This window comes from Melitaea cinxia, chromosome 23, assembly GCF_905220565.1.
Source record: "Melitaea cinxia chromosome 23, ilMelCinx1.1, whole genome shotgun sequence".
NCBI classification, from domain to species: Eukaryota; Metazoa; Arthropoda; class Insecta; order Lepidoptera; family Nymphalidae; genus Melitaea; species Melitaea cinxia.
The window spans coordinates 10,066,856-10,084,644 of NC_059416.1; the positions used below are offsets into that span (position 1 = coordinate 10,066,856).

At 32.8% G+C, this 17,789-nt stretch overlaps 1 protein-coding gene across 1 annotated transcript in view; it reads left to right on the forward strand.

The window, feature by feature from the left end:
- The first annotated feature begins 6,814 nt into the window (after positions 1 to 6,814).
- The window catches only part of LOC123665109 (neuropeptide SIFamide receptor-like), a 42,930-nt gene continuing 31,955 nt past the window's right edge, over positions 6,815 to 17,789 (forward strand). The window contains exon 1 of the mRNA XM_045599454.1: positions 6,815 to 7,124. Coding sequence (XP_045455410.1) covers positions 6,854 to 7,124 — 271 coding nt within the window. The 5' untranslated portion in view covers positions 6,815 to 6,853. The remainder of the gene's footprint in view (positions 7,125 to 17,789) is intronic.

A 17,789-nucleotide genomic window follows, 5' to 3' on the forward strand; every position in this document is an offset into this window, starting at 1 on the left:
TAGTTCTGTAAAATTAACCAAGTACAAAGGAAAAAGTCATTTGCCTCATTTCTATATTGTCCCGGTAAATCAGTCAAGCCTGTGAAGACTATTAAAATTTTGTAAATTTGTGTGCGCAATTTCGTACACAAAAGTTAAATCGTTAATAGTTTTACACTTTTCGCTAATATTATACAAAGTTTTGCTAAATCTGTGCTAATGAGTTCAGCAGTTTGAATACTTCATTATATTATTCATATTATGAAATTTTAATATCGTTTTTACATGTTTACTCATGTTTACTATTATTATTTATTTTTATAAAAATAAATACTAGTTTGATCTGATGATCTGCATGTATACAATTTTTTTTGTGAAGTTTTTTTTATTGTAAAATGTTATAAATGCATATGAAAATCCGCTCTGGTGTAGTGATGCGTGTAGTCGCCGCCTAAAATACCGACGGTTAGAGGGTTCGATTCCCGGTTGGGATGGATATTTGTATTTTTACAAAAAAAAGTTCTGAGAAAAATGTTTCCGGTTTGGATACCTGTCCTTAAGAGACTTCTTACAGTACCTCGGAGAGCGCGTTAAGCCGCCGGTCCCGGTTGTTATCATAAATACAGACTCAATCGATAGCGATCGTCACTCATAATTAGGAACATATCGACCAACCCACAGCGGAGCAGCGTGATGAACTAAGTTCCATTTCTTCTCCTACGTGGAGAAAGAGGCCTATGCCCAGCACTGGGACGCTATAGGCTGAACCGTAATCGACATATGAACAAAGTATTTTTTTTGTATATAGAAGTGGGCAAATGTGAAGACAGCTCTATTGGTGTTAAGTGGTTCATGTCGTCCAAGAACATCAACAGCATTAAGGGTTTAGTTGTATTCGTTGCAGGTACACCGGCCTTTAGGGAAAACAGCTTTACATTCATCGATTGACAGCTATTAATTTATATGGTTAGGGACAAAACTTAGGAGGAAAGTTATATCACCGCCTTTACGAATGACAAAAGGAAGTTTAAAGTAACGCAACAAATACTATAATGGTCTAAAAATGACGTGTAATAAATCTATCACTTAAATGTTAACTTTGGAAAATTATTGGACCGAAGTTCCTTATGGGGCGTTGCGGTGGGGTACTCTCGACGGCATAAACGTTCGTAATGTTAAAATAGCGTAAGATTTTTATGTATAGCTTGTATGATGGCTATACAGTGTCTAATGTATAGTCTACGTGATGACTGTTATTATTATTGCAGTTTGCTATTATTATTATATCATTCGATAAATATATGTTTTTATAAATCATTGTAAATAAAATATGCCGTGTGGTGTCGGCCGAGTAGAATAGCACCACCCCCTCTCTTCTCGTGGGGGTCGTAAAAGGCGACCGAGGGATAAACCTGGCACAAAATCATCAGGGTCCTGATGAAGGAAAACTTCATTTGAAACCCGGAATGGGTTCTCGTCAAGCATTCGTAGCGTAGCTCTAAAATGCGAAAGACTCCTGCAACCGAACTGGCTCCACACGTATCGACTCGTCGTTCCTGTAGGCCTAGCCAGTGAGGTCGAGAGGGTGGCGCAGAGCTTAGGCAACTCTGCGTTTTCCTGAAGAGTGTCTAAGGTAACACAGTGTCTTTCTGACACTATCTAAATCGTCTACAATAGACGGATTAAGGCCAATGATTAATTGATTGTAAATAAAATAAAGGTGTTAAGATAATTTTGCAGAGTAGTTTTTTTTTATCGATAAAAAATTCATAATAAAAGACGTACCTACACTCGAATAATTATTTTATTTGTACCTCGACTAGAACTTGAAATGAATATTTTATAATAAGGAACTTCGTTCTTATCTGGTGTCCCGCGACATCACGCGGTTTTAGTTACGGTATTCTTTTATTTTTCGAGTTGATTTTTAATTCATAATAAAGTTTATTTTTCCTAGAAGATTAACATGATCGACAAATACACAATTACATAAGCGTGTACCCATTATTTATTTATTTATATACTTTACTGTCCAACAATATAATCAATTGTAACAAAAGGCGGACTTAATGCCTAGTGGCATTCTCTCCCAGTCAACCTTTGGGCCAAACAGAAAATATTGAAAAAAAATATTACCCAATTATAATAACAGTAAATAATAGATAGTTTTTACTGTTAAGGTAGGGAACAATAGAGGATATCGTGCTCAAATCCGGATCTGACCGCCTGAGAAAATTCATCTATCATAAATGGTAATGCTCTGAACTAGTGTTATGTTCCCGTGGTTAGTTAGGTAGTCAGAACTTCTTGGAGTAGGGTTGTTTATGCATACCGGGGCGAGGTGGCGAATGCTATCGCGACCCCATCTCGCCCCACCCAGGCAGACGACTGCTCCACACGTGGTGGTTTTTTTCGTCAGTAGGAGTCTGACATAACCCTCTGGCGCTCCCGCGCCGGAGGGTATCCATGATGGATTTTCCCCATGTAAAAAAGGGTTGTTTATGCATTCATGACAATGTTGGTGTTCAAGGCGTCAAAAGGCTATATAGAGTAAGTGTTTACCATAGGGCGAATCGTACGTGGATTTGTCAACATGTGGTCAAAAATCTATAAAGTTTTAAAAGCAACGAACGAAAATCGAACTGTTGATCGATCCTAATGTATATTACGCTCTACATATTTTGTTACCGTTGCACTGTATCGGTATTTGTGTACACTTCTCCATGCAATAACACTCTTAATAAAATTATTTCTTCATTGGCCCCGCTGATTTCGTAACCAACTAACAACGGGAGGCAGCCCTTATGTAGGTCACTTGCACCGTCAGCAAAATAGCCTTACATGTGTTTTATCTTATCTAAGAATTTGAACTCCTTACAAATGGTACTCTACTATGCCTTAAACGTGAATAATTTAATAATGAAATTACCAAATTAAATTGATTGTTAGCATACATTTACACATTTTTATGCATATCATATATTACATAATATGTATAAGCGTTAGTATACATAAGCTTAAGTTGTATTATTAACATTATATCAGATTTATTAGATCTATTTTAACAAAAATATCAGATGTAACGATAGATGCTATTATGATGAATGTACTTCACATAATTATTAACGTATTTTTACAAAAAAGAAAACGTTTTTTAACTAAATTGGTGTTTGAAATGCCTGAAAAGGATTTTTTAATAAGCATTCTAGATTTAAAATATAAAAAATATGTACATTTTTGTGAACTGTACCAGGAGACCATAGGTTATAAGGATAACAAAACACGTATCGATGGATGCGATAGCTATGTGTAAACTTCTTCAACACGTTTAGGACGAGAATAAATAATCCCTTTTAAGCATATTATGAATAAAGTTAAAAAGAATATGTCAATACTCTCATTTTGTTATGGTCGGAATTAACTGTTACATCAAGATAAAATAACAGTTTCTTATTAAACTCAGTGAATGTAGGACTCTTATTGTTTTCTTTAGTTATTTAGGAATCTCACAGACTTTTGAACAACTAACTATTTTGCCAGTAATCACAAGGTTAATAGATAATGTTCCTATAGGCTACACTGTATTTGCCGTGGTCTGGGTGCTTCCAATTGTTATGTGTGTAATTCTAAAACACCGCATAGGATGGATTACCTTTGAGTGTAAAGCGATGTATTATTATTAAACTCGAAAAAGATGGAGGAAATAAAAATCATACACCTGAATAAAATGTACAAAATCGTGTCTGTTAGTTTCTTGTAAATAAGCAGCAGGTGGAAAGAAATATGTGGTAAATGCTCTTGTATTGGGTATAGCACCGTTTGCTTTCAAATTATCTCCAAATGTATATAGATTTAATATGCTTACCTTCATCATTAAATGTAAAAGTGTTTGTATTCAAACAGATATTTTTATATAGTATAGCTGTTTGTTTATTTGTGCTCGCGGGCCCCCGCACCGCGTCTCGAATAACTCATGCGAATAGTAAAGCGTCACTTTAGTTAGTTACTTCAGGCTATCGCAGTCCACAGCTGGACATAAGCCTCCACAAGTTTGCGCCAAAAATGGCGCGAAATTATGTGTTTTGCACATAGTCAACACGCTGGACAGGCCAGTTGGTGACCGCAGGGCTGACTTTGTCGCACCGAAGACGCTGCTGCCCGTCTTCGGCCTGGAAAACACATTACCTTTCTAAAATTCGAACAATAAGAGAATAAATTAATATATTTCCATCAATGACCATATTTGACTTTTATACTTAATTTTTTTTGCTGTAACAATATTTATAAAAATTATGAATAGATAAAAATAAATATAATATAAACCAATTTATAGTAGTACAAATAAATTTGTAGTAGGCACACACTCGTAAAATATCGTCAACAAACCTTTACTCAGTAAATATAGAAGACTTAAATCAAGATTTATACGGTTGCAGGAAGTAGGTACACATGTCAAAGGAACCCACGAAAAGTTGTGTCAATTCATTCAATATTCGTACAAATCAGGCTTCAATGTTTACCATCGTGATTTATGGTGCAAGCTCGATAGAACATCAAAACATCAACCTTCAGATAACTTAGCAAAAGTTTATTGAATAGCGCTTTTTATTATCTGGATATTTTTTGTTTTCGATAGATTTTTGATGTGTAAGTAGATACTTTATCTGCGTTTTTGTTCTACACTTTACGGATTGTTAATTACCTCGCTTTCGTTGTATCTTTTAAATTAATAGTAAAATTAAGTAGAGACTCATATGCATCATCATCAAAATGCGTTATACTTTAGTAAACTAGTAGCACGCTTCAGCCTGTAAATATCCCACTACTGGGCATAGGCCTCTTTCCCCATGTAGGAGAAGGATCAGAGCTTAATCCACCACGCTGCTCCAATGCAGGTTGGCGGATATATTCCCTACTATGAGTAACGATCGCTATCAGGTGTACATGATAATCGGTGCGTACGTCTTCGGTGCGAGAAAGCCAGCCCTGCGGTCACCAACCCGCCTGTCCAGCTTGGTGACTATGGGCAAAACACATGAGTTCGCGCATTTTCGGCGCAAACTTGTGGAGGCCTATGTCCAGCAGTGGACTGCAATAGGCTGGAATGATGAATGTGTATTCGACTTTTTTTTCGTAAGATTATAGTTTCAATCGCACACCTAAAATCGCGAAACTTGAATTTTATTCAAAATACATCGTAAACGCAATAAAAAACTTAGCATTCTCTTGTCCCTGATTTTGTAATTACTTTAAAAATAAAAACATTAATGCAAATGTTGGCTTCATAAAAACACTCTGTGCTGAGGCTTATTTAAAATTACTTTTACGCTATATTTAAATACGTTAACAATGTTTTGTCATAGTAATAAATCTAAACAAATTAAAATGGTCTTTATTTACCGGCTAATGTTTAATTTTGAAATTTTATTAATAAAATGTTTGAGACTGAGTAAATGAAAGCTATAATATATTACTTATTTAAAAAAAAACATATTATTTTGTTTCTTAGTTTTTATTTTATATTCTATTTGGTTAAATAGAATATAAATAAAAATGATTTTGTAAACTAGGTGACAATTGAAAAATCATTTGTATGTTTATTTTGATCATTTGGATTAATTATAACAATAAAAAGATATATTCTTAATTGATAAATCAATGTCTTTTTTAATTAGAACATTCAACAAATGATATATGACATTTGATAAATGAAATTAAAGACTCTTTAGCCATTTCTATTCTTCGTGACATTGGCAAAATCATTCGTGCTATTTTGGCACTGTTGACAGCCATTATTCTAAATGAATTATTGGATGAAATCTCATAAGAAAGCGCCGCTCTTGTGTAGTGGTGTATGTGCCTAAACGCCAGCGGTTTTCGAATTCGATTACCGCTCGGGATATTTGTATTGGTATAAACGTTTGTTTCGGATTTGGGTGTCTGTCCTTGTCGGTCTCCCCATCGTGCCGTTATTATAGATACCTGTAAGTTAACGTTACTAATAGCAGCGAATATATTCGGTAACTCGGAGTAGTATGGCGTGGTAGATAGTAGTATATAGTAGTAGAGCTTCAATTCTTCTCCTACTTTGATAGGGAGGTCTATACCCAGCAGTGGGACGTGACAGGCTGAATCAATCGTATGAAACGAGAAGAAAGTGGCATGCATTAAAAGTTTATCAATAGTAAAATAGTTTTTGACGTTCATGAAAATAAAGTATAAAAAATAGTTCTTATGAATTTCCTGACTGTTGTCTGTTGTCAACTTTTCTTTACATCACTTTTTTAATCCGAAATTCACACGGAATCAGGACTAATGCGGATAAAATTGCAGGATACAGTTACTGTTTTAAGTAGCATCAAAATATTGTTCTCACATATCTTTGTCTTTAATTTAGTCAACAGTTTTTCATTTAAAATTCCATTGAAATTGTCTGAAAAAAGAAAAAAAAGTAAAACAATTTACCGTCTCATTACTAAAAACAACAGTAAAATAATACTTTCAGGGAGAGGTTTAACAGTTCAATTCGTCATTGTCGAAACATATTTTTAATCTCGTCCGTAATGAAGTAATCAATCTGTGTATTGTTTCAGATCGCGAAAGGAATTCATTTGACGTCAGAGCCCAAACCGAACTAAATTGCCAAAGAACGAAACGAAAAATGTGAAGCTCACATGTCCACCCACACATTCGCACGCACATGATTTCAATAGCCAACTTCACGCACACGAATACCCACACACCGATACAGTATAACACAAACACATACAAAAATGCAACACAGAACCGCGATAATATCGAAAATTTCTTTGAAAGATTCGAATTTCAAAATGTTACGTTTTCGAATAGTTCGATATCGAACACGACATTCGAAATGTCGAATAATTTCACCGAGTACGCCGAAATTCCGTATTACATAAAAGCGACGTCGATGACTTTTTGCATAGTGATTATGTGCTTGGGCGTGATAGGCAACGTGATGGTGCCTATAGTGATATTAAAGACTAAGGATATGAGGAATTCCACGAACATTTTCCTGGTTAACTTAAGTATAGCCGACCTGATGGTGCTCCTGGTGTGCACGCCAACTGTTCTCGTCGAAGTCAACTCGAAACCTGAAACATGGGTGCTTGGGAAGGAACTTTGTAAGTATATTACGTACCTATTATATATTTTAAACACATACATGATACATTTACACCCATGCAAAAACTGTCACATACATGTTCATACATAGAAGTACGAACTCACAAATACACATACACACACTCACACATACACACACTCACACACACACATATGGCCACCACAGACAGGTACAAGTACACACATGCATGCCATATCTTGCGCAGAAGATGCTGTATTGGCCTAGTAGTCATAGCAACTAGTTGACAAGTTAGAAAACGCCATATAGTTGTTTGCCACGCTCTGAGCGCTTATGTTTGTATTTTCGGACCCCGACAGAGAATTCTCATTCTACTGAGGGCTATTAAGTGTGACAACTTTATCGTTAAAACGATAAACGACTTATCTATTACTAGAAAATAGCATTTAAAGATTTACGATATTTCAAGGTCATTGATTAATTACTTCAGATTTTACAGACATTAGACCTAATAATTATTATAAGATCCAAAATACCTTAAAACTAGAAAAGTACAGAACTCTTTGAACATACAACCTTATGTTCAAAGGTTTCTGTACTGTCTGTTCATCTTAAGCTATAGTATTACTTTATTTTTCGCCTTAATGAATGGGAAGGCAAACGCGAAAAAAGCAGCGGGTTGTGCTAGTGTATGTAGAAGTAAGGACTGACAGGTCATTGACATTAATATATTCGAGGTACTACTGAGTTTTGACTGAGTTTCGACGGATATCTTGGATACTTAAGTTATTGACGATTTACATTCATATTTGCGTTTTTTATGTTCTTTCGATACTGTGGAGGTTCGCGTTAGTAATAATTCACGAGTTTGATGCCTGTGTGATGCATACTGATTAAAAATTAAACGCGATCGAACGATTTGATATCACGATGAATATTTGATAAAAATATTTTGGTGTTGACGACCTTAGATAGTTTTTTTATTTTATTTTTTTGTTTTGTTGTGTATGTTTTTTTGTTTCTTTAGTTATTTCTTGTTAGGCACTATTTTGTAAAGTTCTAAATGCTATAGTAGAATTTTCTGTCATGTACCTATTATACCTACTAAGCTGTGTGGCTACGGCAGTAAAGAATATAGCCATCCCCTCTCTTCCCGTGGGTGTCGTAAGAGGCGACTAAGGGATAACACAGTTCCACTACCATCTTGGAACTTCAAAAGCCGACCGATGGCGGGATAACCATCCAACTACTGGCTTTGAAATAGGCCGAAGATGGGCACCAGCGTCTTAGGTGCGACAAAGCCAGCCCTGCGGTCACCAACCCGCCTGTCCAGCGTGGTGACTATGGCATATGTCTAGCAGTAGACTGCGATAGTCTGAAGTGATGATGATGTAATGACCTATTATACCTATAAGTAGATATGTCACTTCGACAACTGCTCTGATGTAATAGAGTGCTTTATCAACGTCTATCCCCATATTTATTAAAATATTTACACGCAGCTTTAGATAGATATTTTAAGTATAATTCAATTAAAAATTGAGTGTTCTTCTGTGGTTCTCCTCACTATTATTTATAAAATACGTAAAACTGTCGTTTCCGGTTGTTATCAAAGACACCTGACAGAGTGCGCTACTTGTAGGAATTATCCGTTTATTTTAAATTAAGCACCGTAGCAAATTGAGCTCTAACACTTTTCCACATGAGAAGTAGGTCTTCGTTGTTTACAGGCCGTTTTACAAGAGCTTAGTTCCAACTAATCTTCTCGAGAAATTCCTAAATAAACAGATTTTCTTTTAACGAATTATTTTTAGAATCGGGTCGGCAGTTAACCTTGAAATTGGCGCATTCAAACACTCAACAACTCTATAATTTTAGCATAAATTTTAAACGAAAACATCACTGTAATAGCGAATAGCACTCAAATATATGTAACTTATGAATGACTTTGAATGAATGATTTATACGTGTATAATTCGTGTATAGATTTATTTTAAAAAATGTATCTACATCAGTCGAGCTTACCTCTAACGCAAGAATTAAGTTGCCTACCTAAGGAACAGACGACCGTTTGTGGATGTTAAATATACATATGTATTTATATTATTATTGCTGTGCCCGCGACTTCGTGGAATTCAACAGTTATTTCTTAGTTCGCAGTGTTATAAAATAAATAAATTTCTAAAATAAAAGTAACCTAAGTTACTCCTTACTGCATCAGCTATCTGTCACCGAAAGTCCTGTCAAAATCGATCCAGCCTTTTCAGAGATTAGCCAGAACAAACAGACAGACAGACAGACAATTTTTTTTAAAAGTCATTTTGTAACCGTGTATACATCCATATGCATTTAGTAAAAAGCGGTTATTTTAATATTACAAACAGACCCTCCAATTTTGTTTATTTGTATAGATTTACGCATCCTTGTACGATATTTCGAAATCGGCATAATCAAAAGCGACGAGAATTTAAAAGGAACTCGTAAAACGTATACATCGCATCATTACATAAAAGCCGAGACGATATACTTGTGTTTATTCTCAATTAAGAACTGTTTCTTTTTATTGTATCACCTTAATATGATTACACCGTCCAACTATCACTTTGATCTACATATGATTAAACGCTATTTTAGTTCTTATTATAATAAACATAAGGTATAGTTTATTTCGTTGAGTTTAGATCGTTGCCTTTCGTAAATAATATCAATATTTTGGATAATCAACGAATTCTTTTGAGTTTTGAATGGAATTCGAAAGGCCATAGAACGAGCGATTTTATGACTTTTTAATAAATAATTTGCAATTAAAAAACTTTTACTGACCATTTATAACAATTAATTATTCTTGTACTTTTTAATGAAATTTCAGAATCGTCTTATAAAGTTGTAATTGTTATATTATTGTATTATAAATTATTTTTTAACGATTAAAATAAAAGCTTTGCTTCATTAAATTATAGTAATAAAGTTTTGTCGTTAAAATGTAATATAATTTGAAGTTTTTATATGTAATTAGATGCTTAATATTCATAATTTATTGGATTATACAGTGATTGGAGTAAGAAACGCGTTGATCGCTAGGTGTTGTGTTCATTCAGAGAACCATAAAAATGGAATGTTTTACTTTTTTAATATTAAATATCACAAATATTATACCATGATAATAAAAAATCCGTTTTAAAAAGATTTTAAAGAATGATATCAAATTTATATTTAGTTTCTTTATAATTATTAAGAAATTTATCCATATCCAAGCATCTTAATTAAAATACTCAGTAAATGAGGCTAAATTCACAAAAACACTGATATGGAGCTAAAATTGTCCAATATCGCGTTTTATTAAAAAAAATTATAAGCCTGAAAAACTTCTCAGGTTCAAAATTCTTAGGTTTTTAGGATCATATATTTTTTAATGTGTTACACATTTTTAAACTAAAATATTCATATAGGTTATCAATGAATTAGAAAAATGTTCGTCCAATGGATTACACTTTCATTGAACTCCTGAATTATAAATCTTTAGACCGATCACGCACTAGAATGATATATTCACGCCATACTAGTGTCTTATTAGTCTTTAAATGTTTTATGAAAAAAATTTAAACTGTGTTTCGCTTCAGCCTGTAATATCCCACTACTGGGCATAGGCCTCTTTCGCCATTTAGGAGAGGGATCAGAGCTTAATCCACCACGCTGCTCCAATGCGGGTTGGCGGATATATTCCCTACTATGAGTAACGATCGCTATCAGGTGTACATGATAACAACCGGGACCGATGGCTTAACGTCCTCTCCGAGGCAGGGTGGGGAGACCCACAAGGACTGCACAAACACCCAGACCACGGCAAACACCTGTATGGCCAACACAAATGTTTGTCATGTGCGGGGATCGAATCCGCAACCGCCAGCGCAACAGGTACAATCGAGTGACGCCGCGTTGGCGCAGCGGTCACAGCCACGAATTAAACTGTTTTCCGTCAAAAAAATTTTTGCAGTACTTAAATTTCCGTTACTTTTTTATTCGCTTCCTACTTCACTTAGGAATAAGTATAAGTAGATGTGCTTTAGATTGTATGTATTCAGCCATCTGTGATAATCAAGCTACTGATCATAAAACATTTAAACAATTCTTATGAATTAATAAGAAAAAAAATAAAGAATATTTTAACTATTGTATAACTTCTTTATGCAAGCTTGACTTGGAGAGTAAGCTGGTGAATGCGTGACGAGAGCGTTACGAAAAGTGTGATCGGGTGAGGCGAACGGCAGTTGAGTGGAAGATACAAGTTAGTGAAGATAGAAAGTGAGAGTTACACTTCGTAAGTTTTACTTCAGTCGTGTAGTCTAAAGCGCACTCGTTTTTTTGTTGGGAAAGTAGCTTAAATTTAGGTATTATAATCTTCAAATAAAAAGTTATAATCTTTGAAAAATGGGTAGACACAATTGGTCCTATGACTGATATTAAAAAAAATTGGAATAATATTCCAAAAAAGAAAATAGTATCAAAATCGCTTTATTTATGACCACACTTGCAAACTCCTTAAAGACGATAACATAACGTTCAAGGACGCTGCCAATTGAGAGTAAAAGAAATTATATAAAATCAACCCTGAATAAAGCATATAAGAGTTCAAAGTCCTTTAGCATTTTTCTTGCTAACTTTACAACTCGACCCAATTAAAAACATAAAACTTTTGGCGAATTCTCTACAATACGTGAAGTATTTTAATTTTAAAATAATGTTCAAAGAATTATCTTTATTTCGGTTTTTATTGAGCGTTTGTGATTTTGTTTCGGAGCGGACTGGTCTATTTCAAAACCCTGTAAACGTTGTTGTGGCATCAAAAAGAAATAATAGTTACAAAAAGTTTTGTAAATTGTATAATTTTTTTTTAGTAAAAAGCACTCTATGAGAAATCGATTTGCATTTTTTCAATCACCACATTTTCCATTTGAATGTGCATTTTGTGTAAAAATTGAAGCAAAAGTTAAAATAAATATAATAATAATGAATTAATCCAATACGAACATTTTATGACCCAATTTTCATTGACTTAAATGGGATATATATAAAATGTCACGCTAAAACACAATAGCAGTAACGATAAATGATTTGGAGCTGTGTGTAATCGTTAGAAACGTTGAGTCTAAGAGACATACTAACTCATTGCAAACTACCAAACGAAAGTGTCATTCTAGCACTTTCAAAGCAGTCATAATTGACTTAAATACCAATTGAACAGATGCGTTATTTCGACACTAAGCTATTCGACTAATGAGTGAAAATTTCGATCTAATTTCGCTTGCCGACAGATATTAAATTTCGCGTACTACAAAATTGTTTTGGCAAAGATCGGACTGTCAAAGAATAATTTCATTTCCCATTTCAGAAATATTTAGATGACAGATATGACATGGTCGAAATTAATTACGAGGTATCTTCTATATATTACTACGTGAAGCAAAAACTTTGTACCCCTTTTTACGAAAATTGCGCAGACGGCGGTGTATGAAATTTCGCACACTTGTAGTTATAGAGAAGTGTAGAATGCTAATATATTTTTGAAATTATATATAAAAAAGACATTAAATCAATAAAAAAAAAAAAACATTAGACATACTACCACGTATTTGACACACACACGCATATATATAGTCTTTTGTTTATTGTTATAGAAGTATAATCTTTGACAACAGAACCTTAATAATGTTCAAATTTACAATTTAAATTAATTATTACGAAAAGTATTTATTATATTTATTATTATTATTATTTATTACATATTTAAATTTATTATTTAATTAAATTAATTAATAAATAATAATAATAAACAATTTAATTAAAATTATATATTTAAAATCTTATATTAAATTAATTATGGTCGAATCTGCTTTTTAAATAATTGTAATGTCTGTAAAGGAGTAAAAATAGGAGAAGGCAAGTAATTTTATTTTTAAATGGAATGTATTCTATAGCACACATACATAACCTCAATTTAAAGGACAGTATATACAAGCTGGACACCTCACGGTATACAAGAGCCTTTTTATAGACCCACCTGATGGTAAGCGGGAACCACTAGTATCGCAAACGCGTTGCCGTTTGATATGGGTAGAAATGGAATTTTTATTATGATCTCTTCTTGATACTTATTATATTCTTATTATTTTGTATGATATCAATGAGGATTTATTTGTACTCTATACTAGAAATATGCTCAGAAAATATTTTATTTTCGTTATAAATTTTGATCCTATTATGAACGTTGGATCACCAGTTTCTTTGTCACGGAATCCATATTATTAAAAGTTAGTATTTGTAGTTTTCAGTTAAATCGTCTGTAGGTCGAGCCTTTATAAGATTCTTGATAAATTTCAATCTCTTACCTTGGACACATCTGAGGGTTTCACGGATTTTGTGTGTCTTTCTTCATTGCTTTTCTTTCATATAGACTTATATACATATACTGCACGAGTTCAACTTAATGCTTATGTTTGGTAATAGTTGAATGATGTAAAACTTTTTTTATGATAAAAGTACGTAAAAATCTATACTAATATTATAAAGAGGTAAAGTCTATAGCTTTGTTTGTTTATTTGTACGGGGTAATCTTCGTAAATACTGATCTGATCATGAAAATTCTTTCACTAACAGAAAACTACACTATTCAGGAGTGATATAGGTTATATTTTATTTTTATTGAACAAAAAATTCAGTGAAAAATAATTGTATATGTAAATCAAGTCGGATAAATGCGAGTGAGATGAAAACTTTACTATATATTTGTTTTACAAAAATAATTAACGCCCAGCGAAGTGGGTACAGATCGGCTAGTATAATATAACTAAATATATTTTGACCTTGACTCATGGTGGAAACTGAACTGACAACTTTGGAGAAACTTAGAGAGGAGTACCGCTAACAACGCCAATAGTACTGACGAAAATATTTTGTCTAAGCTGTATTTATCTATTTATATATGTGCCACATCTCTGTAATAATCTATGTAAATGCATCAAAAGTTAACATATTGCAGAGTAAGCCATGCTGCGTTACTAAGGTTTCAGATGTATGGGATAGTTGGAGCTCGTTCAAAAACTATCATTATTTATATTTTATACTAGCTGTGTCCGCGACTTCGTTCGCGTGGTATTTAAAAAAAATAGTTATTGTTCAATTTGCAGAGTTATAAAAAAAACTTCACTTCAAAGATTAGGCTGAAAAAACAGACAGACAGACAAAAATTGTAAAAAAATGTTATTTTGGTATATGTACCGTGTATACATCCATATGCATTTAGTAAAAAGCATTTTAATATTACAAACAGACATTCCAATTTATTTATTTTATAGAAGATATGTATAGATCCATACTTCTGTGTATATATAAATAGTGTTGGACTAAGATTTGACGGGTGGCATATTTTCAGACTAAAGGAAAAAAAATATCAAATGATAACGTATTAATTAACTGTTTTGTGGTATTAATAATATATACTGTTATACTCTTTAAGATATATAAAGGACTGGTAATTTTGAATTATTTGATAAAATTTTCAAATGGATATTATAAGTTTTTTTTTAAATATTATAGGTATACTAACTGGTATCCACTGGTGCGCGTAGTCTGTATTTCATTACTAGTTAGTAGTCCCTCTTTAAGTCTTTGTTGTGATATTAGGTAGCCTATATTCTTTCCAAAGCTTTGTTTTATCTTTGTACCCTATTTCATCATAATCCATCCGTATGTTTGTGGTAAAAGCGTAACAGACTAATAGAGTTACTTTAAGATTTATAATATTAGGATGGGTTATAATATAATAAAAATTTTATCTGATATAAAATATATACACTTTAATATATTCAAAGTTTGTCTAATGGCCTGTGAAACGCAACGTCGTAACTCGCGTTCCATCACAAAGCCTGAATACTTCATTAGCGTACATGCGTTGCTAACACATTAAAAAATTCACGCTGCTAGTTGACACGTCAATTATTTTGATGTTAACTTTAATTAAACTCTAAACATGAATTGTCATTGAATTATATTTTATTATAAATTGAATTAATTCAAATCACACTTTTTAACCGACTTCCAAAAAAGGAGGAGGTTTTCAATTCGATTGTACTTTTTTTAGAGTTCTCTTTTTCAAAAGGAAAAAACGGAACCCTTATTATTAACCTTATTATTATTAACTTTGTTGTTCGTCTGTCTGTCAAGACCCTTTTTCTCAGGAACGGGTGGAGGGTATCAAGCTGAAATTCATATCAAGTTTTCATGTATGTACTGTCCCTTGGAGCTGTGAAAAAATCAAACTTCTAAGCCAAATTTAAAATAAAAAAAAAAATTGAAATTGCGAAAAGCAAAATTTTTTAGTTATATTATATAATAAAAATATTTTTAATAATTTTGTTTGTACGGAATCCTCGGTGTGCGAGTCCGGCTTGCACTTGGCCAGTTTTTTTTAACTATGCTACTTTTTTAATTTAAAATTAACATCCACCGCCCCATAATACCACAGGCGATTTTTCACTACAACTACAAATCGACAGTCCTGTGACTGCCTAGTATGCTACCTTAGAACTTTTGACTTGATTTAAACTTTAATTGAGATCTGACAAATACATTTCGAGTTATATCTAATAATGCGTATTTACTTGACTATTTTTTCGTCTGTTTACGTTGTATTACTTGTTGATGTAATTAAAGTCGGTTTTTTTTCGTTTGCGAGCTAACAAAATTATCATATTAGGTACATAATTATGTTTGTATATCTTATTTTTCAGTCGTTAATAAAATGTTTTCTATTTTATTCAAGTTAAAATACATTTATATTTTTTTAATTTGTAGTAGACGATGTTATCACGCTTTTTTGCTATTAAATAATAATTATTTATTTTATTATTCATTTTACAGCACCTTAAAAATTAACGTTTTAATTATAGTAATTTTTTTTTCGGTACATGTTATACGATTTCTGTAAATACCTTTTAGAAATAAAAAGATAAAGATCTTTAACCTTAAGAAGATTATAGAGAACAATTTTACTGTAGACTACATTTGTTCTTCTATTCTGTAATTAAGTTATAAATTGTTTTAAGTTTAAATGTAGCGTGTTAGTGAGACTAAGCCGATATAAACGTTTTAACTGAGCTTTAGAGCTCTACCGGCTAATTCATTGAAGATAGCAGTACTTCCTTTTCACTTGTATTTGTTGTCAAGGGAATGATAAATTCTGTAGTTACATAATATAGATGTTATTATTGTTAAATTAGTGATATAATGACAATAACAAATGCTCTGATATAGTTAGTGGTCGCAGTAGTCACTTTAAAGCGAGTCGCGGCTCTGATTTCCGCTCAGTTATAACTAGCTTTCTTTTGTCATTTATTGATAAGTTAAAGAATATTTTATTTAAAAACAATATAAAAATATAATCATTAAAAAATAAAAGTTAAAAAGACGTAAATTATTAAATTAATTGCTGAAAATGAAAAATGTAAAATTGAAGCGCTTCAGCCGATGTAGTTTTGAAACTGACTCGCAGACCAACATCTGTTTTATCAAACTATTAAATAATAATTATCATTTTGTCTGGATTAATAATATAGTATTATTTTTACGGATTAGGGAAATTTAAATGAAAAGTACACATATTGAAAGGGACAATTCGAATTACACGCAAAATTAAAACAATTTCGAATCTACTCCATATTGGTTGTATAGTTGCACCGATGAAATACTTTCACTCCTAACTTCACACTTTTATCAATTCAAACATAGCTGTGCTGAGCTTGCAATAGTTTTTGCACTTCTAAGTTATTTTTTTATTACTACATTAAAGTGTGCTTTAAAATGTTGTAAGTTGCTGTTTTTTGATTGCGTTTATTGTGATCGACAACATTCATACACATACCGAAATAAAAGGTCAGCTGTATTTAGATAAATTTTTAGATTTTATAGACGGGTTTTGGATTTAGGAACGATATTTATAAAAGGGACAAAAAGTGGTTATAAAGGGGACATACTAAATAACTGACACTTAAAAACTTATTTTAGAAACCAATTATAACATTTTAACTAGATTTATATAATATACTCACACTAGACATAGATACTACTGTGTGATAGTACTGTGTGGCTACGGTACTAAAGAATATAGCCACCCCCTCTCTTCCCTTGTGTGTCGTAAGAGGCGACTAAGGGATAACATAGTTCCGCTACCACTTTAGAACTTAAGAAGCCGACCGGTGGCGGGATAACAATCTAACTGCTGGCTTTGAAATATATAGGCTAAAGACGGGCAGCAGCGTCTTCGGTGCGACACTGCCTGCTCAGCGTAGTGACTATGGGCAACACACATGAGTTCACGCCATTTTTGGCGTAAACTTGTGGAGGCCTATGTCCAGCAGTGGACTGTATAGGCTGTAATGATGAGACATAGATAAGAAAATTAATAAAATGTTCAGAAATTATGAATGAATGAATAAGGACTGATCAGTCACAGTCGCAGTCACAGGATTATCGATCTGTAGTTTGTATGACAAATCGCCTGTGGTATTCATATAGTAATAAAGGTATTAATATAATAATAATGCATGTTTAACAAAATGCATGGGCATTTTAAGCCCGTGGATGTAAATTAAAAAAAATATACTCACATATAAAATAAATTACCTTAAAATTCCTGTCGATGCGCACAAAA